The 26352-nt window shown below is 42.4% G+C and overlaps 1 protein-coding gene across 1 annotated transcript; it reads right to left on the bottom strand.

Moving 5' to 3' along the window:
• Nucleotides 1-3434: 3434 nt before the first annotated feature.
• On the bottom strand, nt 3435-21410 carry LOC310789188 (extracellular calcium-sensing receptor-like; the record flags this gene model as incomplete). Its single annotated transcript, XM_083650775.1, has 5 exons — nt 3435-4348; nt 18306-18429; nt 19629-20423; nt 20672-20955; nt 21182-21410. The coding sequence occupies 5 exons, from the start codon at nt 21408-21410 to the stop codon at nt 3435-3437; spliced, it is 2346 nt and encodes a 781-aa protein (XP_083506901.1).
• Between the last annotated feature and the right edge of the window lie 4942 nt (nt 21411-26352).

Raw genomic sequence — 26352 nt, 5'->3', positions numbered from 1 at the left:
TAAACGCTGCAAATTAATCGCACAAGAAGAAAAAAAAGGATGTGTATAAGGACCTTAAGAGACAAACAGCAGGGCAGCAGCAGATGTGCCCTAACAGGAGCAGAGCAGAGCTTGCATCAGTATTTATAGATATTAAAGCATGACACATAGTAATGGACAGTGATGTTCCATAGCTCCACAGGGAGGCCAGGACAGAGGAGGGAGGTGCAAAACTGGAAAGTTCTTAATTTACATACAGCCAAAGAGTTTTGGCTGTATCTTATGAGTAGTAGCCTATTCAGTCGCATACAATTAAGGGATGGGCAATGAATTTCGTTTTTTCGAATAATTGTTTTTATTATCAAGATCAAATTTTATTATAGAAAGTGGAAAATAGTTAGATAGTATTTTTATTTATTATTTTCATCTTTACCGGCGCCTTTCTCTTTGAGAGTGACATGTTTGTCCCAGATCTGTATATATAGAAGAGTCGCGACATCTCCATTCACTCCAATGGACCAGTTTTTTACTCTCAAGAGTTCCCGGAAGTAAGGTTCTGGATTAAGCAGCGCTGTCGAGTTGCAGCAAAATGGACTATTTGTGATGTACCTTGAAAGGGTCATACTGTATATGGAGCACCAGAAGGGTCATTTGGAATGTAATAAAGTGTTTGCTTAATTATTATCTAATTGTACAATTAAAAAGAGTAATTCCAAAAAGAATTCACAAATGAAGTATTAATCCATCAATAAATACTTCACTTCCTGATCTGCCCCGGCCACAGACAGACTAATCATCAAGACAACACTGGCCGATTCACCCGGCGTTCAAGCGAGACTACTCTGCGTTGGTCTCGTCTGCTATTAGAGGTAAGATGTGAGGCATCCATATTAAATTGAGACAAGTCAAGACAAGACAGTCAATTTAAAAATGAAATTACGAATACATATTTTAATTGGGCATTTTAAAAGGTCAATTCCTTATTCCTATTTGAAATTGCTATTTGGAATTGCTTTTCAAATTGCGATTTGAAATTGCGATTTGAAAATGGATTTGAAATTGCGATTCCAAATCGCAATTTGAAATCCATTTTCAAATCGCAATTTGGAATCGCAATTTGAAATGACATTTAGCCATTGCATGACTCTGTTGGCCTTGGCCTGGCAAAACTGTGCAAAACAATGCAAATTAGACATGTATTTGAAATCCCTATTTGAAGGACCAGAATACTAATTCCAAAAATAATTCACAAATGAGGGTCTCGACCTAGTTTCAATATGGAGACCTGTCATGTTACCACATATCACAATAGCAGTCAGCTCTCACCATAAGTCAAGCGTGATGTCTGTCATGACGTGTGTCTCCTGACTCATCACCCCATCCTCAATAGCCAATCAGCCCCCGTCAATATGACGTCCGTTATGACGTCGCTGCTGAGCCTATGACGTGGCAGTATATATTGCCATGGTCAGCGCGTCATCACCCTCTCCCTGGCCCGGCGGCCCTCTAAATCCGGTTGTGCACGGGGGGCTCTAAAACTGGTTGTGCCCGCTGTGGCGCCGAGGCCCGAAGTAATTAGGCCAAATGTGAGTACAGCGCGCCAAAGTAAGCCGGTTGTCCAGTGGCCGCTGTGCCGCGAGGCTAAGCCCGGTCGGTTTCGTAAGTCGCTGAAGAGACTGAGCACGCCGAAGTAAGCGTTTGGTTGAACAAAGAGTTCTATCCAGTGCCCGCCGTGGTGCTGGGCCAAGCCGATCAGTGGTTTTTGTAAGTCTCGGAAAGCCCGGAGTATCTAAAATTTAGTTCTTCCTTCCTTTTGGGGGGCTCTAAAACCGGTTGCTGAACGGTTGGCTGAACAAGCGTTACATCCAGTGCCCGCCATGCGCTGAGGGTGCTGACTGACACCCTCTCTCCACCACGCTCTCTGCCCCTCCCCAAAGGGCAGTCCCCCAAGCGTCGACATGCCCCACCCCCGCCTGTCCAAGACCCCCCCAATCTGCCCCCCCCTCCGTGGTCCAAGTCCACAAGCGTCGACCAGCCCCCCCACCATCCCGGCCTGTTCCGATAGGAACAAGGTCCCACAGCAGTCTAGCAATGAAACTGTCTACGGCTTAAATACTGACTTCCATTCAATTCCTGTCTTGATTTCATACAGACATAATACTTTCCCCTCAACACGATCTGTCTCTAAATCAGACTTAATCTCCATTCCCCTTGTAAAGCAAACGATACAAGTTCCAGGCTCTAAAAATATTAAAGCCGCACTCCTTAATGTTAGATCACTGTCAAATAAATCTCTCCTCATCAGTGATAATTGTTTTGCCCCCAACAAATACTTTAACGTATACATATTTAATAAGCGCATTGCCACTTTTCAACCTATATCTCATTTGGCTGGACAGTCAAAAAACTTTAAAGCCATTTTTCTCAGTTTCAGTGTTGGCGTAGTTACTGCGGTTATGATTTGTAGGGCAGTACAGGTCAATGATATTAGAATGTAACTCAGTTTATAGAAGAAGCTTGTTGATTGTAATGCCAATATCCCTCGTTTATTTTACATATAATAAATAGTGTCAACTTTTAACTTGATCTCTTAAAGAGCATGGTTCAGGTTAAAAAAAAATCTGAATTGACATTTTGGGCTCATGATTAGAGTGAAAACACTCCAAAAAGACAGACATCCCCCCCCACAGGCCCCCAGGGTATAAATATGGAGGAAAAGGTGGCATTTTATAAATGGGCCTGTGACATAACAACAGGAGTGACATCACAAGAGGAGAATGTTCTGCTGGGGCTGACACAGGGATGCAAAGTCATGGAGAGTGAACAAAGGTGACAGATACCTGGGCAGACATAAAACCACTCAGAAATCTTCATATTTTGGGCTGAAAATGTGACTGTCACCTGAAGGTGACTATTTTGCATCCCTGTGACATCACAAAAGGTAGTTCCATGCAATGGACCAGTGCCCCCTGCTGGTTACAAATACTAGTCTAAACGCAGCTATGTGTGATTGAAAAGTTTTTTTCCCCCAAATCCCATTACAATATACCCCTTTCACATATTAATGCAATGTGGTCTCCAACCTGCACCATGTCCTTTAACTATTAATTGAATTCAACTGTTTCAGTGTGATTTGGTGTATAATTGTGGTAAATCACTGTTTAAGGGTAAAAGACATACACCTTCCGGAAAAGAGACAACTTATAATTGATTCCAGCTGAGCCCTGTGATTACACAGGTGGTGCCCAGGTTTATCCTTATTAAGGATAAAAACATTTGATAATTAATAATTTCATAAAATATTAATAATTTCAGATTATTAATATTGTATCTTGCTCACCTGAATTTAATCCAAATAACAAGCACAGCAATAGGGCCTATACTGCATTAATGAATGAAAAGTGTTTTTATTGAAAGTTCTTGTCATCCTACTATTTTATATTTATATTCACTTGTCATGATGATTTTGATGGCATTTTACCCATCATGTTCTTTTTTGTATTATTTTCTGGCTTCAATAAGATTATGTAACATTTTGGAATAAAAATACAGATTAGCAGTGCAAAACTGGAGGCCACAATTGCAAATATCTCCACAGCAACACTGAACTTCCCTGGAGAGCTGACATACGCAGGGATAAAGGTGATCCAGACTGCACAGAATATCAGCATGCTGAAGGTGATAAACTTGGCTTCATTGAAATTATCAGGCAGGTTCCGAGCCAAAAAAGCTAGAAAGAAACATAACATAGCCAGGACTCCTATATACCCCAACACAGCCCAGAAGCCTACAGCTGAGCCTAATGCACATTCTAAGATGATTTTGTCTTTAAAGTGTTTAAAATTCTGGAAAGGAAAAGGAGGAGAGATAGTTAGCCAAAGTACGCAAATCAGGACTTGTATGAGAGTGAACGCCAGAACACTGAGTCTCTGCTGAGCAGGGCCGAACCATTTCATGATATTACTCCCTGGAAGTGTAGCCCTGAAGGCCAGTAACACCACTATAGTTTTCAACAGAACACAAGACATGCAGAGGACAAAGGTGATCCCAAATGCTGTGTGTCGCAGCATGCAGGACCACTCAGAGGGCCGGCCGATGAAGGTCAGAGAACACAGGAAACACAGAGCCAGGGAGAAGAGCAGCAGGAAGCTCAGCTCAGAGTTGTTGGCCTTGACTATGGGGCTCTTCCTGTATCTGAAGAAGATGAAAGCCACCATAGCAGTCATGCATGTTCCTAACAGGGCCGCCGCCGTGAGCAGTGCCCCCATAATCTCTTCATATGATAGAAACTCTGTGTCCTTCTTTTCACACTCATCTCTTTTCTCGTTTGACCAGAATTCAGGATGGCATCGCTCACAGGTGATGGAATCTACAAGTTAAAATCAAAACAGATATTAGATTTCCTGAGTCGCTCCCTTATTTTCCCACGGCGGTGGCAGCAGGGTAGGGTCAGAAGATGCCAAAGTCAGGACACTCACTCAGTCACTCATAGACATTTAGCGAAGGGGGCGGGGCTAGGGAATAGGAGCAGTAGCGAGGGATAGGTAGGTGTCGAGTCGGGGGTTTGACTGGTGGGTAGGGGGAGTGGCGAGGGGGGTGTGGGTGGTGGGAGGGGGCGTGGTCAGGAAACAGTGTGGGACTAGGGAAGAGGGGCCGTAGCTAGAGATAGGAAGGTCGTAGAGTCGGGATTCTAGGGGTGGGTAGGGGTTGTGGGAAGGGGTTTGGGTGGTGGGAGTTGTTGGGGAGCAAGGAAGGGGGTGGGGCTATGAAAAAAACGGCCGGAGCTAGGGATAAACTAGAACGACTGCACCGCAGATATATGAGCAGTCGACATCCATGTGTCCATTGTCCATTTCCATCTAATTGAAATTGTTTTATTTATTCAACCAAAAAGTTGCAAAATCTTTCAAATCTGTGTGTTCATAAATTTAATCTGAACATTTGATCTCCGATCTGGAGAGAGCATCACAGACATTACTACAAAAATCTAACAAATAAAATATGATGCAATACTATTTATTAAAATATCCAGCATTATGTAAGGATGTAAATGCTGCTATCACTGCCGATATACATTGATTCAGGAAATTGTAAAAAATAAAGCAAGACAGACGTTGGCTGCTCTGGGCGTTATCTCTCTTCTAGATGGAATGTTGAAAATCTATCAGTCAAATGTTTTATATATCAGTTTTATTTGCAAATCAAACCAAGTTAAGTGAGATAAAATGTGTAAGATAATGTTCATGCCTAGTGTTACGGATCGTTAGGTGAAAGTAGGCAGTATCCCATTAACTCAAATATGATAATGTTTACCTATGTATTCATGGCTGTCTGATCATTGAATGTTGTTGAATTGCCTGGTGGAATTATGAAACTGTGACTTTAAGAAGGCTTCACAGGGCAACCTTTGCCGCTTGCTTCTGGAGGGAAGTGCTTCCGGGGTGAGAAGGACAGTATTCACGAGGAGAACGACGGGCTAGCAGAAGCTACCCTATGTTCTATGTGTTGTATTAAGCGTCATGTGATACGTGTGTTTTACGTATGTATGTTTTGTCCATTGATACCTGTAGGCCTTGTATGAGATCAGGCTCCCTCCAAAAGCTTTAAATAGCTTCCTGGGAGACCTGGCACACTCACAGTGTAAACCTGATGTTAGTGATGATTATGATGACGATGATGATATGTATGTGTGTGTGTGTGAATACATTTCATTTCATTTCATATGAACTAATATTTCCAGTCTTGCTTTGGCGCGGCACCACTGAATGAGTGAGGCCTGGACGGCTCTAACTTCTGCACAGATAACAGTGCTGTTCCGATGTTGGGACGGGCCAGGATGCCAGCTGAAGGAAGAGTGGCGACCAGATGGTGCCAAACGTCCTGCGTGAAGGCTCAGGTAATTCAGCTGAATTCAATGGTCAATGGCCTAATCTTCTTGTAATCTTTGTCCATTCATCTTACAGTAGCCGGTGTGATGATAAGGTACCCCTAGACAAGAGTTTAATTGAGCAGCTGGAAGCCGACAGCCGACGTGTGCCACTAGCAATAATTAAGAAATATATTTACTTAAAGGGATAGTTCACATTTTTGAAAGTCTAGCCTATTTGCTACTTACCAATGATGATGTGGGTAGAGTTATTTCTCAGCACAATATATCCTGTTTTCTCATAGTAGCTAGTTAGGCAAAAATGCAAGCAAGGTCAATGGGGTCACACTCCCGTATGTACAAGCTGACTGAAGCTCACTGAAATGTACTTTGTGTGCACTGTGTGTGTGTGTGTGTGTGTGTGTGTGTGTGTGTGTGTGTGTGTGCACTGTGGATAAAATTTTAGTGAGCATCAGTCAGCTTGTACATACAGGAGCGTGACCCCATTGACCTTCAGTGTTGGGCAGTAACGCGTTACTTAGTAACGCGTTACTGTAATTAGTTACTTTTTTAGTAACTAAGTAATATAAGGCGTTACAATTTCCAAAACAGTAATTAATTACAGTTACTAATCCAAGTAACGCATGTGTTATTGTGTTACATCATTGCCTGACAGAATGCAGTGTTTTCTATGTAAAAGAAAACATTTTATCCTCACGGACTCAGGCGCACACATATAGTCATATAGTGTGTGTGCGCGATGCAGCGTCAGAGCGTGCACGCTGGCTTTCAAAACAAACCGAGTCAGAAGAAGGAGACGAGCAAGAGAAACCTGGCTACCTCGAGAGAGAATATGCGGGGATGGAGGCTAAATTGAAGGCAACGCTGGGTGAGGTAGACTTGGGTGTGTTCACTGGATTAACAGATACACTTTGGGTAAGTCAGTGTTGTATAAAGCCTTTCTCACCGTAGTCAGACGGGCCGGCCCAGGGAATGTTGACAGATCATCACTTTTCTTTCAGCAACGAAGCTTGAAACGTTTGCATTGAGGCTGTTGTATTACCACTCCGAGTTTCCGACAGTAACAGCATCTTTCACTCACGTTATCTGTGTGACTGTCTGACTTTCATTTCGTGTGAAGCTAGCCAGTCTTAATACACCACTTCCTGTTCTTTCTAACCGAATTTCAAAGTAAAATGCCTTTGGCTTTTCGTTTAACATAGCCTATATAATACCAAAGCGAAAATAATTAATAGAGTGACATGCTAGACGGTATTTGGGGTAAAAATAAAAATAAAAGTAACTAGTAAAGTAACTAGTAACGTACCTAGTTACTTTTTGAAAAAGTAATCAGTAAAGTAACTTTTATTACTTTTTTAAGGAGTAATCAGTAATCAGTAACTAATTACTTTTCCAGAGTAACTTGCCCAACACTGTTGACCTTGCATTTATTTATTCCTAACTTTCCAGACCTGCCACAATGGGCCTGCCTGGTACAGGTTCCACACAGCTCTTATGAATCTTTGGAAGAGTATAACAAACAGGGTGTTTCTGCAGCATAAACGTATTCATCCTGACAGATCCTTCGCCCCCCACAAGCTTTTTAGTAGAAATGGGTAAGCTGATCCTCAACATCCTTGAAAATGCTTATTATTTACAATGTCAAGGTGTAAGTATGGGGAGTACCTGCTCTCCTAATTATGCTAACCTCTTTATGGGTAGGTTTGAAGAAGACTTTGTCTATCACAACAACCCTTTTTGTTCCTTGTTAAAATGCTGGTTACGTTTTATTGATGATATATTTTCATTTTCACTGGGTCACTTGCTCAGCTTGAGGAATTCAAGGTATACATCAATTCTGGAATGCCCTCTTTGTCCCCAGTAGCAAGGCACTTTAATTCTGCTGGCCATTATGTGTCTTCTCTTAGGTTCCAGGGCATTGAAACTGTAGCACATTTAAAAATAGGTGGTGATAGGGACAGAGATCTGTTACAGAGAGAAGCTTTTTGGATTCAAACTCTGCAGATGAAACATCCTAAAGGCCTTAGAGGAATTACTGCTAGGTTGTTTCCTCTAGTTATTTTTATCATTTTTCTAAATATTTCTATTTTGTACTTTTTCTACATGGCCCTTAGTGTGTATACTTTTGACCTTGTGGGTCATACCTGTCACAGTAGGATTACAGACACAGGGCCTATACCTTGATTCTATTGGTCTAAATAGCTGCAGGTTAGGTTGGCCAGCTTCCCTGGCAGTTTTTTGTCAGATTGTTTTCCTTGGCAGGCACTAGGGGCCCTATCTTTGCAGTGGCCTTAGGCGCAAAAACTGGCCTTCAACGCAAAAAAAACACGCCTTGCGCCTGCCTCGGGAAGATAGCAACATGGTTTTAGGCCCCGAAATGCGCTTTACGTCGAAGAGGCGTGGCGCAGTGCCATAATAGGCCAGAATGGGCGTTTCGGCCTTGAATACCAGCCTAACGATATCTTCCCCCCTGGCGTTACTTTAGCGCTTAGCGCTTTTCAAAACCAGGCCTTATTCAGTGCGCCGGTGATATTGTAATTGCGCGGAGCTCTCCTCTGCCATCTCACACTCTCTCCCCCTCTCTCTCTCTCTCACTCCCTCTCTCTCGCGCATCAGACAGGCACAAAGACCAATGAACCAAAAAAGTGGTTATATCGTAGTTTTGAGCCCCTGTCATTCAGAGGCTGTTCTCTCCCCCCCTCTCTCTCTCTCACTCCCTCAAATCTCCCAGCATGCATTGAGGCTAATACATTTCGAGAAGAAATATCAACCAAATCAGCCTAAATTGCCTAAAGTGGTAGATAGAAATAATGTTTCTGTTCACACAACATGCAATTCTCGAACATTTCAATATTGGCCAAAATAAAACATAGACATCCAAACACAACCCTCTGTGAAACATCGTTGCTGTTGTGCCAGGACCTTGAATGTCCCTTTTTTCACTTTTTTACTTTTTGTCATAAATCAGTGCCATTGGTCACCCTTCACGTCTCTGTGTGGTTTTTAACAAATGCAACCAATGGAAAAGCATTAAAACGAGCTTGTGAGTAAATCTTGTAACGCCATTCACCCTCAATCTGTCAGTCAAACCTCAAAATTTGTCCCCTACCTCCGTCTGTACCCCCCCATGCAGGATAGTAAACCCGGAAAAGTCACAGGGCAGACGTGCTGTATATTTCTCATATCGTTTTGACTAATCCTGGCTTCCTCTGACGTTAATAGATCAATCAAATGTTTTCCAGTTATTCCTAGGCTGCAAACTTGTTTTAACATACAAATCGGAGTGTTTTCTGACGAGAATAAAGTAACGTTAATGCTACGTTATGTCAGACTGTTCTCATCCCAATGCCCCGGCCATGAGAGGCGAGGAGGGCTGCTGCTGCTGCTGCGCGCGCCCCCGCGGCCCGGAGCTTGGGGCTCGTGCATGAGCATACGACTCTCTCCCGCCTGACTGGGCGGGAGAGAGTGCTTCAGACTCGGACTGATAATATAAACAACATCATTTGAGCTTATCCAGGTAAGATATTAATAAAGTAATGACACATTCAGCGGGAAACTAACTATAATTAAGACATGTGCCAACTTTGACAATGTTTGGTTCAGTATTTTAAGAGCAAACAGGTTTTTTTTATTTCCTGAAAAGTTGCTGTTTTGGAGATTCGAGGTCCTGGAACGACAGCGACGATATGTAACCTAGGTGGTATATATATCCCACGCAGATATAACGTGATTTAGATGAGAGACAGCTGCAACAGGGCTGTACTGTGATGTCCGCTCCGCTCCAACAAGACTTGGCTTACTTCACATTTACTTTTACAATAAAAACACATTTACGCAATGACTTTACATAATGTATGCTATATTTATGTCCATCATCTGTAGCACTGGAGAAGAAAAGGTAGCAAGAGAAAACGATATCATTCTAATCTGGACAAACTTTCACCAATCTAATCTCATCATGACAGGCCACATAGGGATAGGCTATATTTTTCTAGCCAATGCGTTTAGAACATTCTTTTCACTTTGATCTGGCTATAGTGTAGCGTATTTACATGCTTGCAGTATTTAAACTGCAGTTAGATTGGTTTGAGAAGCATAATAATATGGAATATTATATATGAGACAGACGGGAATGAAACAGGGAGGGGGGGAGCTCAGAGTGCTTCAATCGGCTTTTCTGACCGGACTGGATCGCTCTGTGGAATTGGAGCTTAAAAGGGAAGCTTGTGATGCGTTTACTGCACTTCTCCATTGAGCAGGTAGTGCATAATGTTACGCTTAAAAGGCGTGGTTATAATGCTTAAGGCGTGTAGTGCCGACACCAAAATATTGAGTGGGCCGATCCACGTCCACTAATCTGCGCTGCGCCGGGTGCAGTTTATAGGCTGATGCAACGATAGAGACCTAGGTTGCTTTTTTAACCTTTTATTTTTTGTGTGGTTTCTATAATTGTATGTATTTCTATGGTAAGATTTTGTATATTCTTTAAGTGTCATATTATGTATACATGACATGTATTTTGTAACAGTATTTTCATGTCCTTCTCTAACACGTGGGCTTACACATGTACGCATTTCCTGTATAGACCTTTATTGAATTATAGATTCTACTTCCGGTCTGTATGTATTTAGTCGTCATTTCCGCCTTACACAACACAACGCTGATGAAGGCTTGACGCTGAAACATTCGTTGTGTGCCGTCCCAGGTGACTTATTAAATTTCTGAAATGATATTTTGGAGTGCTGGCCTGGTTCTTCTATTAGTCTTGTGACTTTGTCACCCTAATGGAACTCGAGTTGTGAGTGTGCTCGCATTCAGGGAGTTTGAGTACACGAGTCACAACATGTACTGTACATGTGAGTGTTTCTGGTGCTGCTGGATTGTGTATTTTGGGCGACTAAACAGGAGTAGGCAAAAGCACCATAGACTGCCATTGTAGTGCTAGCTGTGAGGGCTCTACCACTGTTTGTAATGCACACACATTGTAGATAATAGCATCCACATTCTACAATATCGGCAATATGTCAAATAGGCGAATCTCCAACAATTTTGACGTATCCCTTTAACCGCGCTAATCATGCATATCTCTCACCCGGAGCCTCAGTGTGCGTGTGGTGCCATCTTTATGCACAAACAGGAGCAGCTGCCTAGATGGCGAGGTGTGCTCTCTTTCTCTCTCTCACATGCTCTCTCTCACGCGTGTGCACTCCCTCTCTCTGTCAGTCTCTCTTGCGCAAAATGCAGGACATCTCAATTTGTGGGACCCCTACAGGTGTTCTTATTCATGCAGGCTCAGACTCTCTAAATGGGAGCCAAGCCCCACACAACTCAAACCCTGCATGTGTCCGAAATTGGGCACCACACTCCTTCAGGTTCCCGGTAGCGCACTCTACAAGTTTGAAGTCGATCGGATGAACGGTTCTGGAGATAAACCGCTTTTTGTGTTACCAGTAGGTGGCACTATGACTATGAAATTGGGTAGCGCACTCCATTGGGTTCCCAGCAGCACAATCCCCAAGTTTTAAGTCAATCAGATGAATGGTTCTCAAGATAAAAACACTTTTTTGTTGCCAGTAGGTGGCACTGTCAGAATTTCACAAAATTCGACACTGCGATCCGTCAGGTGCAATGGTGTGTGTGTTATGGCCACTTAAAACCTAAAACATTGCAATAGCGCCCCCTATGTTTGCAATTCTTTCACGTTTTTCCATGCCATTTACATGCCAGACCCCTGAAAAGTGTTTTGGCAACGATTGCAGGCGATCGGAGCAACTCTGGACAGACGGACAGACATACATACAGCTCCCCAATTATAGTAGTAGGATGGTATTCTAGTGATTGATGGGGGTGGGTAGATAATGACTGCATTTTCATTTTTGGGTTTTGATTGATTGCCTTTATTAATCCCACAGTGGGGAAATGTACTCGTTACAGCACATATGAACATATCATTTAAAGTCCTGGTGGTGGGCCAAGTTTGATCATCTTGGCCATGTGAGAAATATTGTATTTGACTAGAGAAAATATATGAGGGAGAATGAAAGCTGCTTTTAATTGATTCATAATTTTACAGACAATGTTTGCTTGGATAGGTTCCAGCCCCTTTTGAACCCGAAAAGGATTCAGATTAATTATGTAATAAATTAGAACGACCACACCGCGGATAAATGCCTCCACCAACAAGCAGTGTTGCGTTTTGTACAGTAATGCGTTACTGTAATCACGTTACATTTGTCGGTAACGAGTAGTGTAAGTGGTGTTGGTAACGAGTAGTGTATGGTTCCTAAATCCAGTAATCACATTACAGTTACTAATCAAACACTTAAGTCTTGTGTTACATAAGTTCTTCAATTTTCATCAGGATCGGGTTTGAATCTGCAGAATTATGGAGAAAACATCACACGTGTTTCATTCAATCGATTGCGCAACAACAGCTGACTGTAAACAGAATTTGATCGGCTGGTGTCTGAGTCGGACGGTGTGGAGTCCAATCGGAGTGTCAGATCTTGCACTGCCCTGGCTGATGCTGCCAGGCCGAGTGAACACGTTCCCACACTACCCAGTGCTGCTGTTCCAGTCCCACTGACCCGGTCACAAAGCGTCCAGTCTAGAACGGGGAGGTTGTTTAAACCTGTGTCGAGGCTGATTGAAATGATGGGACAAATGAAGTGGGGATGTAAATTGTTTCTCTGTTGAGAATGTTGATTATGAATGTTTTGTTTCTATTGGAGAATGTGGAGAGAGAAATAAAATCACTTTTCTTGTGTGTTGTGCCATCAATGTGTATAATGGGTCTTATATTTTAATTATTTTTCATGAGATGTAGAATGTTTATTTTTATACTCCTGTGTAACGAGGTTTGGGCTCAGATATGGTGCACATGGGGGATGGTTGTCTGGGTGTTGCTATTGAAGGAGGGTTTGTGTAATCACATTGTGCATTAGACATGTAACAGGCTTGTTTACCTGCATGAGATGGTTGAGGGGGTTTGGCCGGCCTTCTTCTCCTCTAATTCTTGCAAAGAATAGTCTCCTGGCTGGGTTTCGTGTGGCTACACAGGGTCTACTTCCTCCATTAGTTTTCTGTATATTGTATTTATGTGATTTTGTTTCCCCTCTCTCTCTCTGATCTCTCTAGTGTGCCTATGCTGAGTACCTGTTTACTAACTGGTCAGTAATTTGTTTGTTTCTTTAATTTACTGTATCTTTTCCGGAAAGAGTGTGAGCCAGTGGAATTCAGCAGGGGGGAGTGTAACAGAGTTATTTTGGTTATTTTTGTGCCAGGGCACTGACCAGTCATTTATAGCTGCTACGTCACCAAAGCGCCAGAAAGAGATGATTACTGCCAGGGTAGGTTGCATGGAACACGGCGTTATGTTAAACAGGTTAAAACTATGTACTCTAATGATACAGCTATCATGGTATTATTTTGGATTGTATGACAGTATGTAGCGATCGCATTGTACTTACCTGAACGTGCTGTATGGGTTATATCTTGTCAACGTGGTGGCTATCGATAGCCTCATTAGCTTGTACGCTAAGCTAACACTTCCTGGTTTTTCTGTAGAGCTGTGTCTGCTCTGCCGAACACTGCTGGCTACTGACTGCCTTTCCGAAGCCCTGCCACTCCGAACGTTAACTTCCATTATTCGGACTGGCGGTCGTTCACCTTAGAAGCTGCAATGCCGACCTTAGGTTTAGGCGTGGGGGTGGGAGAGGTTAGGTTTTGGGTTAGGGTCTGGGGGAGGTTAGGTTTAGGCATGGGGGGAGGTTAGGTTTGGCGTGAAAAACGGGGAATATAGAACCCGGGGAACATAGACATGATCCCTTTCTGAGTGCCGATATTTCGGAGTGGCAGAACGTCGGAGTGGCAGCACGTCGGAGTGGCAGCATGTAACCGAACACTGCTGTATGTCCATGACCAATGAGAAATCCATGTGCGTTGACAGGCAATACAAGTCCACACAAACGAAGCTGAAGAGTGTCGGTCCATTACTTAAGACGACAAACTACAAATGGTTGCATAAACATAGTGACAGTGTGCGGAAGCGCGCAGTCTACTACTTTTGACGAGTGGATTATGCACATACTTCTAATATATTACACGAAAGGACATGACTGTGATGGTAAAGTGGAAACATTGCCCAGGCCAGAAGCAATTTATCCACCGCTGGACATGAAATATTTCCAAGCACCGCAAGGCAACATGTTGCTAATGACACAAACCTAGCAGCTAACGGGACCCATGCTGAGTCGATCTGTGTAGCAGCAGGTAAGATGAAAAGCAGAGATAAACAGGCTTGCTGCATTGTCAGATGACATTTTTTACCAGTGTAAGCTATTGCTATGGTGAAGTCTGTGATTCACATTATTTTGTAGATAGTGTACAGATAGCTTTTATTTTGAAGGCTGGCTATGTAAGTGTTGTGTTGTGTTGATGGCAGAGCGCCTAACGCACACCTGGGGTGAATAATAAACCCTGGCGTCTCGTGTGGACTCGTCCAAAGTTGGAGTTGTCTCCGTCTTTCAGAAACAAAGATTTTGTGTATGGACTCCTCATTAGGATAGGGATTTGTTAACTGACAATGCATCTCAGGTGATGTTTACGAGTAATGCAAAATGTAATTAGTAGTGTAACGGATTACTTGCTCCAAGGAGTAATTTAGTAAAGTAAGCCATTACTTTTTTTAAAGTAACGAGTAATGTGTAATATATTACTTTTTTGAGTAGCGACCCCCAACACTGCCAACAAGTGAGCAGTCCACATCCATGTCTGTCCAGACTTTGACGTTTGAGCAAAATGTGAAGAAATTCGGTCAAGGCGTTACTGAGATATCGGGCCCTATTCTCCCACAGGCCTTCGGCGCAAAAACTGGCCTTACACGCAAAAAAACGTGCCTTGCGCCTGCCTCGGGAAGATATCAACATGGCTCTAGGCCGCCAAATGCGCTTTAGGCGGAATGGGCGTGGCGCACTCCCTGAATGGGCGAGAATGGGCGTTTCGGCCTTAAATACCGGCCTAATGATATCTTCCCACCTGGCGTAAATTTTGCGCTTTGCGCTTTTGAAAACCAGGCCTATTCAATGCGCTGGTTGCGCAGAGCGCTCCTCTGCCCTTTCCTCTGTCCCTTCTCTCTGTGTCACTCCCTCTCTCTTACTCATCAGTCTGACAAGCACAATACGGACTGCTTGAAAAAAAGTTTGCCGGTTCTCTCTCTCTCTCAGAAAAAATAAGTTGTTCTACCGTAGGTACATATTTTAACAACATGACAATTTTTTCTAACATGACAGTTTTGACTGAGCCCGTGACATTCAGAGGCTATTGCATCATCCTACCTGTGCAGTGAAGGAACGAGATCATTGTGGGCAAACATTCACTGCCTGCCTTCCCTGCAACATTCAGACATGAAATCTCCCAGCATGCATTGGGCTTATCCATTTTGATAATAAATTGCATTGAAATTAGCCTAAATAGATAGAAAGGTACATGGAAATAGATCTAAATAATGTGTCATGTTCCCACAACATGCTATTGTAGAACATTTCAATATTGGACAAAATAAAATGCGAAATCCAAACACAACCCTATTTGAAACATATATGTCATCCTGGGCCTATATATATCCCTCGTCGATTTAACGTGATTTAGATAAGTGACAGCGTAACGCGATTCTACTGTCATGTGCTATACTGTGATGTCTGCTCCAATAACTTGGCCCTACTTCACATTTAGTTTTACAATCAAAACACATTTCTGCAATGACTTTACATAATGTAGGCTTTATTTATGTGCATCATCCTACCTGTGCAGCAGGGGAGAGAAAATTATATCTTTCTGGACAAACTTTCACCAATCTAATTAATCTCATCATATAGGGATAGGCTATATTTTTCTAGCTGATGCCTTTAGAACATTCTTTTCACTTTGATCTTGCTATAGTGTAGTGTATTTACATGCTTGCAGTATTTAAACTGCAGTTAGATTGGTTTGAGAAGCATAATAATATGGAATAGTAGCCTATATATGGAGACAGACAGACGGGATGAAGGGAGGGGGGGGGGAGCAGAGCGCTTGGCTTGTCTGGTTTTACTGGATTTCTCCGTGGAATTGGAGCTTAAAAGGCAAGCTTGTGACTCTTTACTGCACTTCACCAATGAGCAGACTGTGCATAATTTTACGCTTAAAAGGCGTGGTTGTAATGCTTAAGGCTGCGTGTAGCGCCGACACCAAGATATCGAGTGGGCTGGTCCACGCCCACTGCGCTGGGCGTTCAGCGCAGTTTATAGGCTGCTATAACGATAGGGGCCATCGCGTTAACGAGTTTGAAAATGCCGTTCGTGAAGTCAAAGTGACCTTGACCTTTGACCACCAAAATGTAATCAGTTCATCCTTAAGTCCAAGTGGACGCTTGAGCCAAATGTGATGAAATTCTGTCAAGGCGTTCCTGATATATCACATTAATGAGCTAGAAAATGACATTTGTAAGGTCACAGTAGGGCTGTCTTCTAAAAGTCGACGATATGATCATCAGTCGAGAGACCCCTGAGTGGACGGATTTTCCTCAAGTCTTGTGGATTTTCCTCAAGTCGAGCATCGAACATCGTCATGTTTTTTTTCTCTCCCTCCCCTCCAGTCAGAGTGGTGTGCTGTGCTCTTAAAATACTGAACACAACGTTGTCAAAGTTGGCACGTCTTAATTATAATTAGTTTCTCGCTGGATGTGTCATTACATTATTAATATCTTACCTGGATAATTACTGTATGTTGTTTATGTTATCAGTCCGACTTGCAAGCACTCTCTGCTGGCCGAGCAGTGGGATTCCCACTGTCTCCCATTGCCCAGAGAGGGGATGAGAAGAGGGTGAGATAATGTCATGTTAACGTTACTTTATTCTCGTCAGAAACCACTTCGATTTGCATGTTTAAACAAGTTTGCAGCCTAGGTATAACTCGAAAACATTTTATTGATCTATTCACGTCACAGCCAGAACGATATCAGAATACACAGTGCGTCCGCCCATGTGTCTTTTCCAGGTATAGTGTCCTCCTCGCTGGGGAGGTACAGACGGAGAGCAGGATAAAGCTAGGTTTGAGTGACAGATTGAGGGTGAATGGCATTACGAGAATTACTCACAAGCTTGTTTTAATGCTTTTCCATGGGTTGCATTTTGTAAAACCCACACAGTCAGAGACGTGAAGCGTTATTACGGAACCCATCGCGGTTTTGGGCAGGCCATGCCCTGTGCCCGCCTACACAGCAGTTAAGCGCCGGGATTGGCCAGGCGCCCATGCTCCGTGAGCCAATGAGCCAATGGGACGAGTATTTATTTTGACAAGCTGTGGTTCCTTGAAAAGTTGCGTGAAGGGTGACCAGTGGCATTGATTCATGACACGATGCTTTGTCTCTCCCCCCATCTAAATTGATGTTATTTCTTGTTTAGACTTATTTAGGTCTTATTAGTCTTCAGAAGAACTGTAGCCTATGGACATGTCATTTGAAAGCAGTGGCAATGTCCTTTACACTTTCATTTGTTTATTCATGTAGGCTACATGTTGTTGTTTTAATGTTTAAAGGGTGACATAAAAAAATAGGCTAAGCCTAATTTAAAAAATAAATATGTCTCATTCAGACTCCATTATCCCGACGTCGAGTTGCCACAATTGACTGTTAATGTGGTCAAATAATCACAGAAGATATTCTAAAATTATATATATATATATATATATATATATATATATATATATATATATATATATATATATATATATATATATATATATATATATATATATATATATATATCCTGATATATATATAGACTGTCCAATATTCGTATTGGACAGTCGAATCTGAGTCGACTGGCTGAATCCTGAGTCAAGGACAGCCCTAGGTCACAGTGACCTTGAACTTTGACCACCAAAATCTCACCAGTTAATCCTTGAGTCCAAGTGGACGTTTGAGCCAAATGTGATGAAATTAAGTCAAGGAGTTCCTGAGATATCGTGTTAACAAGCTAGAAAAGGCATCCGTGAGGTCACAGTGACCTTGAACTTTGACCTTTGACCATCAAAATGTAATCACTTCATCCTTGAGTCCAAGTGGACGTTTGAACCAAATGTGACGAAATTCTGTCAAGGTGTTCATGAGATATCGCCAGCGGGGGCATAAAAATGTATGATGGATGTTAGTTATTCATTATCTACAACTAATTTCCATGGTGTTTACATCATAATCACATAATGCAACTCAACCATTTTCTATGAATCAGAACAAGACTTCACAGTACTCCCAAATTTTATATTCAAGTGCACTGATGATTAACTCCTTTATTACTATAATTGTATTGTATATAAAGATATAAATACTGGTATTACATTTGAATATTTATTTGATTGCTGATATTGAATTTACTTGATCCATTAAATAATACTAGAGTACCTGTGGTGTTGCTGACTTCTCCCTCTGCACATGGTATACAGTCATAGCAGCAGACTGGCTTTCCTTTCTGGAGGACCTTACGGGTTCCTGGGGGACAGCTCTCACTGCACACTGACACAGGCACCTGCATGAACAAAAAAGCAGTATGAGAGACACTTTGATGTGCTGTTGTCTTTATAGGTCACCATTTGGAATTCTGATGAAATTGACATTACGATACAATAATCCCATTCCATGAGTGATCATACGGTATTAAAGGAGAATAAAAGAAAATTACACCCTGGACCTTATTTCCAGCTTTAATATGATGTTTAAGTCACCCTGACAACTTCAGATTGATTAGCAGCAGCAGAAACGATAATCAGTTTGAACTGCAACCTGAAAACGAGGAAAATGGGGCATCTGAAATGATTGTATTTATGTCTAGTCAAAAGCTTATTCCGACACACAGCGGCTCATTATGCTTATTATATAATAGAGAGAACATGAATTAGTGATGTAACGTACCCCCGTGCTGCCGACAGCCTGCTCTGTTTGCTGTCCATCACATAGATAGCACCTCCCGCTTTACTGTATCTCCCTCTGCTATTTGTAATCCATATGGTCTTATTCCATACGAGCGGCAATTGAATCGAAATTAATCGTCCATAATCTTGAAATCAGATCATATCTATAGGCTATGCTAGGCTGGCTGCTACACAACAGACTGAGTCAACTCTGACCTGCCCCGGATGTGCTTCAGAAGAAGAAGAGAAGTGCTTCTGTTTGGTAACAGAAGAAGAGAAAACCACAGATGAAGAAGAGAAGCACTGATTATCGTTTCTGCTGATGCAAATCAAAGTTGTCAGGGTGACTTAAAGATCATATTTAAAGCTGGAAATAAGGTCCAGGGTGTAAAAAAAAACAGAATTCTCCTTTAACCTGTTCTGAGTTCTGTGCCCAAATTAAGGACTTAGTGTGCAGATTTAGCTGTTTTTCTGCAGGTAGAGATGTGTCGTAAAGACCAACAGTCACAAACTCCACACTCCCATTTTCGTCCGGCTGCCAGTTTATGATTGCATACTTTGCTGCTGGGTCTCCATTCTCATCAAAGTAAACATTCTCCCCCTCCTTCGTCTTGAACTGAACCTTTTTTATGTGCTGCAAAATCTAAGCAGATAGATATTACTTTACGTATTCCATTAAATGTAAACCACCTTGTAAGCTCTGCAGAATGATTAACATGCAAGAATTTATTAAACAATACCATTAAAAATTAAAAGTATAGCAAAAAAAGAGAAGCACATGATGTAACTATCATTCAGCCTTCAGTGATCAACTCACCGTGAATGGATCTGGCTGTACCTTGTTGCCACATATTTCTTTACAGCCAAGAACACTATGCAGTGCGTGAGCCACAGCATACACTGCTTTATAGACATTGTTAAAGATGGGCATGTATGTCATATCAGTGAAACTGTTTTGCTGCACAGACAGATCTTCAGACCCTGTACAGTATCTCTGATTCCCTCCTGAGCCCTTCCTCTGCTTGAACTTACAATCAAACATCGTCTCCCAGAATTCTGTGAACAATTCATGACTAGATGAATTGAGTGACTTTACATCCAAAATGAACTCTCTCATGCCTGTGACATGGGCCTTGGGGTTGTTCAGCCCTATAGCACCATCCAGGATGTGGTGTCCATTCTTAGTTACAGTGTCGGGATCACCGATCCAGGCCTCACTGCCTACCCACTGGTACCCAGTCAGGTTGTGGGAGGCCATCTCATGTATTAGTATTTGCAAATCAGCATAGTGGAGGAATGCAACAATCACCTGGGAAGTGGAAGCTTTGATAATGTCAATTATTATCTGTATTTTCTCTCGTGGATCTGTTCTAAAGAAGGATAGAGAGTACTCTAGACAGATGCCCAGCTTTTGGGCCGTCTCTGTGAATATGACCATGCCTTTGTTGCCATAATCATCATTGCTTCTAATTGCCCCGACCCAAGTCCAGCCAAAGTGCTTGACCAACTGGGCCAGACCTCTGCTCTGGTGGAAGTCACTGGGATTTGTTCTGAGGAAGGATGGGTACCGGACTTTGTCACTGAGACAAGCACAGGTGGCCCAGTGGCTGATCTAGGGAGTGGAAAGGAATGATATTGCCAAGATGAGGATGCAAATTATAAAACAATGTACACAGGAAAACATCGACCACATCACATTAGCAGTAATGCTCTTAAAACTGCCTAAAACTCTGAGCAGTCAGACAATTTGCAGTATAATTACTTTATTATCACCAAGGAAATTAAACAAAATAAATAGATCAAACTGTGGCCCAGATCATTACATGATTGTACATTAAGTGTAAAAAAACACACACCCACCAATGGGATATGAAAAGGTCCAATCACAGTGGATATAGCCATGGAAGTAGAGGAGTAGTCCACTCCTATAATGGCCTGCACTTGGGCTGGTCTGGTGCAGGGTGCCATGGAGGCTGTGGATATATCCTCATTACTATTAGCCAAGGCCAGTGCCACCCTTACTCCCCTTGGAGAGGAGTGACATGAATCATAGATCTTGTAGCCCAGAAAGATGCCAGGCAGCAAGTCTGTGCTGTTGTTAATCTCCTCAATGGCAAAGAGCATAGCCTGAGTAATCTGGAACGCTGGGAGAAACAAACTTGACCCAAACAGTTATAAGCAGTTGGTGTTATAGCCAGTATGTCTTGGAAATGAAACAAAATTAAAAGTGAAAATTATATGAGTAAACATTTATTTCACAACTCAGCGTGATACCTTTTTTTTTATTCATTTTGTATATCTATGTACCCACTCAGTTCTTCTAATCTTCTATCTTACTTATGTCAAACAGCTTGCTACAGTATTATTTACCTTGTGCACTGCAGTGGTGGTGGTCTGTACGTGTAGGTGTCCTGTCTGCCTTTCCAGCTGCATGGAAACCAAAGATTCCACCTAAAATAATGTCCCCATTCTTAGACAGTTGGGGGATCTCCGGCTCCCCTATCTGCCGACACACCGGCTCCTCAGCCCCAGAGAGAGATGCCACCAGCAGCAGCTGCAGAAGGGCCCAACCCTGCTCTGTCCACCTTTGGGTCGACATCATACTCAAGGCCAAGAGTGATATGACTATTCAGCACAAAATTGTGATGCACATTTTTACCCACCTGTCAATCACAGCAGATGTGTACACGTCAGAAGCAAATTTCTGAAACATCATCCCTGGTCCGAAAAAATAAACGCTGCAAATGAATCGCACAAGAAGAAAAAAAAGGATGTGTATAAGGACCTTAAGAGACAAACGGCAGGGCAGCAGCAGATGTGCCCTAACAGGAGCAGAACAGAGCTTGCATCAGTATTTATAGATATTAAAGCATGACACATAGTAATGGACAGTGATGTTCCATAGCTCCACAGGGAGGCCAGGACAGAGGAGGGAGGTGCAAAACTGGAAAGTTCTTAATTTACATACAGCCAAAGAGTTTTTGGCTGTATCTTATGAGTAGTAGCCTATTCAGTCGCATACAATTTAGGGATGGGCAATGAATTTCGTTTTTTCGAATAATTGTTTTTATTATCAAGATCAAATTTTATTATAGAAAGTTGAAAATAGTTAGATAGTATTTTTATTTATTATTTTCATCTTTACCGGCGCCTTTCTCTTTGAGAGTGACATGTTTGTCCCAGATCTGTATATATAGAAGAGTCGCGACATCTCCATTCACTCCAATGGACCAGTTTTTTACTCTCAAGAGTTCCCGGCAGTAAGGTTCTGGATTAAGCAGCGCTGTCGAGTTGCAGCAAAATGGACTATTTGTGATGTACCTTGAAAGGGTCATACTGTATATGGAGCACCAGAAGGGTCATTTGGAATGTAATAAAGTGTTTGCTTAATTATTATCTAATTGTACAATTAAAAAGAGTAATTCCAAAAATAATTCACAAATGAAGTATTAATCCATCAATAAATACTTCAATTTGAAAAGGGATTTTCAAAATCACCCATTAAAGCAGCTACGAACAAGATTTTCGATTGTTATTAAACAGTCTAAATGTAATATTGATGCATCACATCTTACCTATAATAGTAGCTGAGACCAAAGCCGTGTGAATCGGAGATTGCTCTCTTGATGATTATAGAGTCTGTGTCTGTCTTCCAGCGCCGGATAGACCAGGAAGTGAAATGAAACGGTTTACGGCAGCTGCCTGCCTCCAACCGTTTCGCTCTGCCTAGCAACAGACCGTAAACAAGGAGAACGCCATGCTCGCTACATCCAGGGGCTTGCTACTCTCACGAACATCTCTCGTTATATTCTAACAGTTTGTTTGGAAGTTATTTTGTGGTTATGGCCGAAGTGGCTGCCGCAAACCGTTTAATTTCACTTCCTGATCTGCCCCGGCCGCAGACAGACTAATCATCGAAGACAACACTGGCCGATTCACCCGGCGTTCAAGCGAGACTACTCTGCGTTGGTCTCGTCTGCTATTAGAGGTAAGATGTGAGGCATCCATATTAAATTGAGACTGTTTAATAACAATTGAAAATCTTGCTCGTAGCTGCTTTAAACAGTCAATTTAAAAATGAAATTACGAATACATATTTTAATTGGGCATTTTAAAAGGTCAATTCCTTATTCCTATTTGAAATTGCTATTTGGAATTGCTTTTCAAATTGCGATTTGAAATTGCGATTTGAAAATGGATTTGAAATTAAGATTCCAAATCGCAATCTGAAATCCATTTTCAAATCGCAATTTGAAATGACATTTAACCATTGCATGACTCTTTTGGCCTTGGCCTGGCAAAACTGTGCAAAACAATGCAAATTAGACATGTATTTGAAATCCCTATTTGAAGGACCAGAATACTCATTTGGAATGTAATAAAGTGTTTCCTTAATTATTATCTAATTGTACAATGAAAAAGAGTAATTCCAAAAAGAATTCACAAATGAGGGTCTCAACCTAGTTTCAATATGGAGACCTGTCATGTTACCACATATCACAATAGCAGTCAGCTCTCAAGCGTGATGTCTGTCATGACGTGTGTCTCCTGACTCATCACCCCATCCTCAATAGTCAATCAGCCCCTGTCAATATGACGTCCGTTATGACGTCGCTGCTGAGCCTATGACGTGGCAGTATATATTGCCATGGTCAGCGCGTCATCACCCTCTCCCTGGCCCGGCGGCCCTCTAAATCCGGTTGTGCACGGGGGCTCTAAAACCGGTTGTGCCCGCTGTAGCGCCGAGGCCCGAAGTAATTAGGCCAAATGTGAGTACAGCACGCCAAAGTAAGCCGGTTGTCCAGTGGCCGCTGTGCCGCGAGGCTAAGCCCGGTCGGTTTCGTAAGTCGCTGAAGAGACTGAGCACGCCGAAGTAAGCGTTTGGCTGAACAAGAGTTCTATCCAGTGCCCGCAGTGGTGCTGGACCAAGCCGATCAGTGGTTTTTGTAAGTCTCGGAAAGCCCGGAGTCTCTAAAATTTCACATCCAGCGCCCGCCATGCGCTGAGGCGGAACCGGTGGATGGTTTTCGTAAGTCCCTAAAAGCACGGAAGCCCGGGATCTCCAAATTTTTAGTCTTCCTTTTGAGGGATTCAGGGCTTAAAATTCACTTTGCAAACTGGGGGGAATTCCCCCCTCATGTTCTTCAGATAGGGGGGATTTATAGATTTCGGGGGATGTATAGACTTTTGGGGGGCTTTTTTCAGCTGATACTATAACCAACAAATATCTGCTTCTCATGTCTGATAAGCGATAATTTCTTAACCTAGTAGTTTTTGCACACCTGAGTCTAAGGTCGCTTTCACATATAAGCTGTTTGGTCCGCTTTAACCATGCCAGAGTTTGTTTCCTCGGATAGTGCGCTTCGTTTGGGGTGGTGTGAAGGCGCAAACGAACTCTGTTGCGGAACAAACAAGCAAACTCTGGTCCGCTTGAAAACGTGGGTCTCGGTTTGTTTGCAAGTGAACTCTAGCGCGGTTCATTTGTGGTGTGAAAGCAAACCGAGCCAAGCACAAGAACAAATAAGGCAGCGCATCATGAGTAGAAGGCGGTAGAAGGAAGCAAAACACTGCGGCGCGCACACGGGTCGGTGCGCACTGCGCTGCCTCCCTCTTCTCATCTGCAGAATGATGTTGGACCCAACAGCTCGCTGCCTCGTCATCTGCTGCTCATATTGGGCGCATTCTTGTAAAATATTTATTTGATAGTAACACAGAAGTAAAACCAGAAATCCCAAGATGGACTTCCGGTTATGGCGGCCACGTAAGAGGACGTGTCTCAGACTGCTCTGCTGCTAACTAAATATAAAACTACTGAAAACACTCTCATTTGCGACAAAGAGGATCAAAAAGCTGGCGTGAAGGTAATGTCAACAAGAAGGGGCAGGAATAGGGCTAGAAATAGACGCTCATCGCCACCAACGACGAGGCAGCCGAAGTTAACTGAGTTTACATTTAGCGGAGAAGCTCAGACGGCTAAAGAAGCAATGGCGGGGGTTGGAGAAGAAGGGCTAGCTGGCGAAAAGGCCGATGCTATACTGGCAGCAATAAACTCCATGAAGGCTGACTTTTCATTAAGATTTGATGGAATTGGTACGGCGATAAACAGCATGAGGAAGGAGATTAGTGACTGTATGGAGCGAGTGGCACAGGCAGAAATACGGGTATCAAGCACTGAAGACGAGCTAACGAGCCTGCAGGCTAAAGTACTCACACTCGAGTCAAAATCCAAAACAATGGAAGACAAGCTCTTACACTTGGAGTCTAGATCCCGTATGAACAATTTGAGATTGGTAGGCTTACCCGAAGGTGCCGAGGGACGGGAGACGTGTGCTTTCCTGGAAAAGTGGATCCCAGAAACTTTGGGCTGTACCGCAGTTATGTTGGAGAGGGCACATCGGATCGGCCCGATGAGAGACGCCACGGCGCCACCAAGAACGCTAATAATGAAGTTTCTTAATAGCAAGAACAAGGATGCGGTTGTCAAAGCGGCAAAAGCTAAAGGGGACATTCGGTACAAAGACCAGCGAGTGTGGCTCTACCCGGACCTGGCTGCAGGAGTAATCCAACTGAGGAAGCGATTCGACCCGATTCGCCAGGAGCTGCGCAACATGGGGATCCGACACGGAGTGATCCATCCAGCGAGAATGTTGGTGACACACAAGGAGCGGACCCACACTTTCAACACCCCAGCCGAGGTAGAGGACTTTGTCAAGAAGATTCAGGGGGACGCCGGTGGCCATGGGAGACAGCCTGCTGAAGTGACGGTGCACCGGAATGAGGAGGGGTAACGTTAATGGCTATTTAGCAACAGAACTCAGTAACACTGTGCCTTGAAATTTAAGTTGAATTACAGTTGTTGTTTACACTTTTGGGGAGGTTTATATAACGTAGGTTACTATCACTCGTATATACATCTATGCATAGGTATACGGACATACAAAACGGACACACTACACTCAAAAAAAAAAAAAAAAAAGTAAAGTAAATTACACTGTAAAAAAAAAAAAAGGTGTTGGCACTAGAGAGAGGCTTATTTTTCTAATTTTTCTGTTTGTATTATTTTCTTTGAGAATGTTATTGTTTGGCACTCTAAGAAGGAGTATATCATTTTGAAGTAAAAGTGTGTTTAAGTACTGTAAAAAATAAGGAACAAAATAACACATGGTTTAAAAAAAAAAAAAAAAAAAAAAAAAAGTGTAATTTGATTTTTATTATCTTATTTTATTTTTTCTCTTCTTTTTTCTCTGTAAGTGTTAAAATCTCTCACGTGGTTGAAGGGGACCAATAACTATTTGGGGATGTTGGGCATTCCAAAGAGAAATGTGTCACAAGAAAGTAAAAGTACAGTAAATATATATATACTAAAAAAAAAAAAAAGGTTGTAAAAAGAGTGTAATTTGAGTTTCTAAGAAGGGAAAATATGACATTTAAAAGCAAAAGAGTGTTAAACACGGTAAAAAAGAAAGAAAAAGGCACAGGTTGTTAAATAGAGTGGAATTTAAGTTTATTTTTTATTTTATTTTTTAAGAGCGCGAAATCTG

Source organism: Poromitra crassiceps (assembly GCF_964638095.1).
Source record: "Poromitra crassiceps genome assembly, chromosome: 14".
Classification (NCBI taxonomy): Eukaryota; Metazoa; Chordata; class Actinopteri; order Beryciformes; family Melamphaidae; genus Poromitra; species Poromitra crassiceps.
This window is presented reverse-complemented; position numbering and strand designations above follow the sequence as displayed.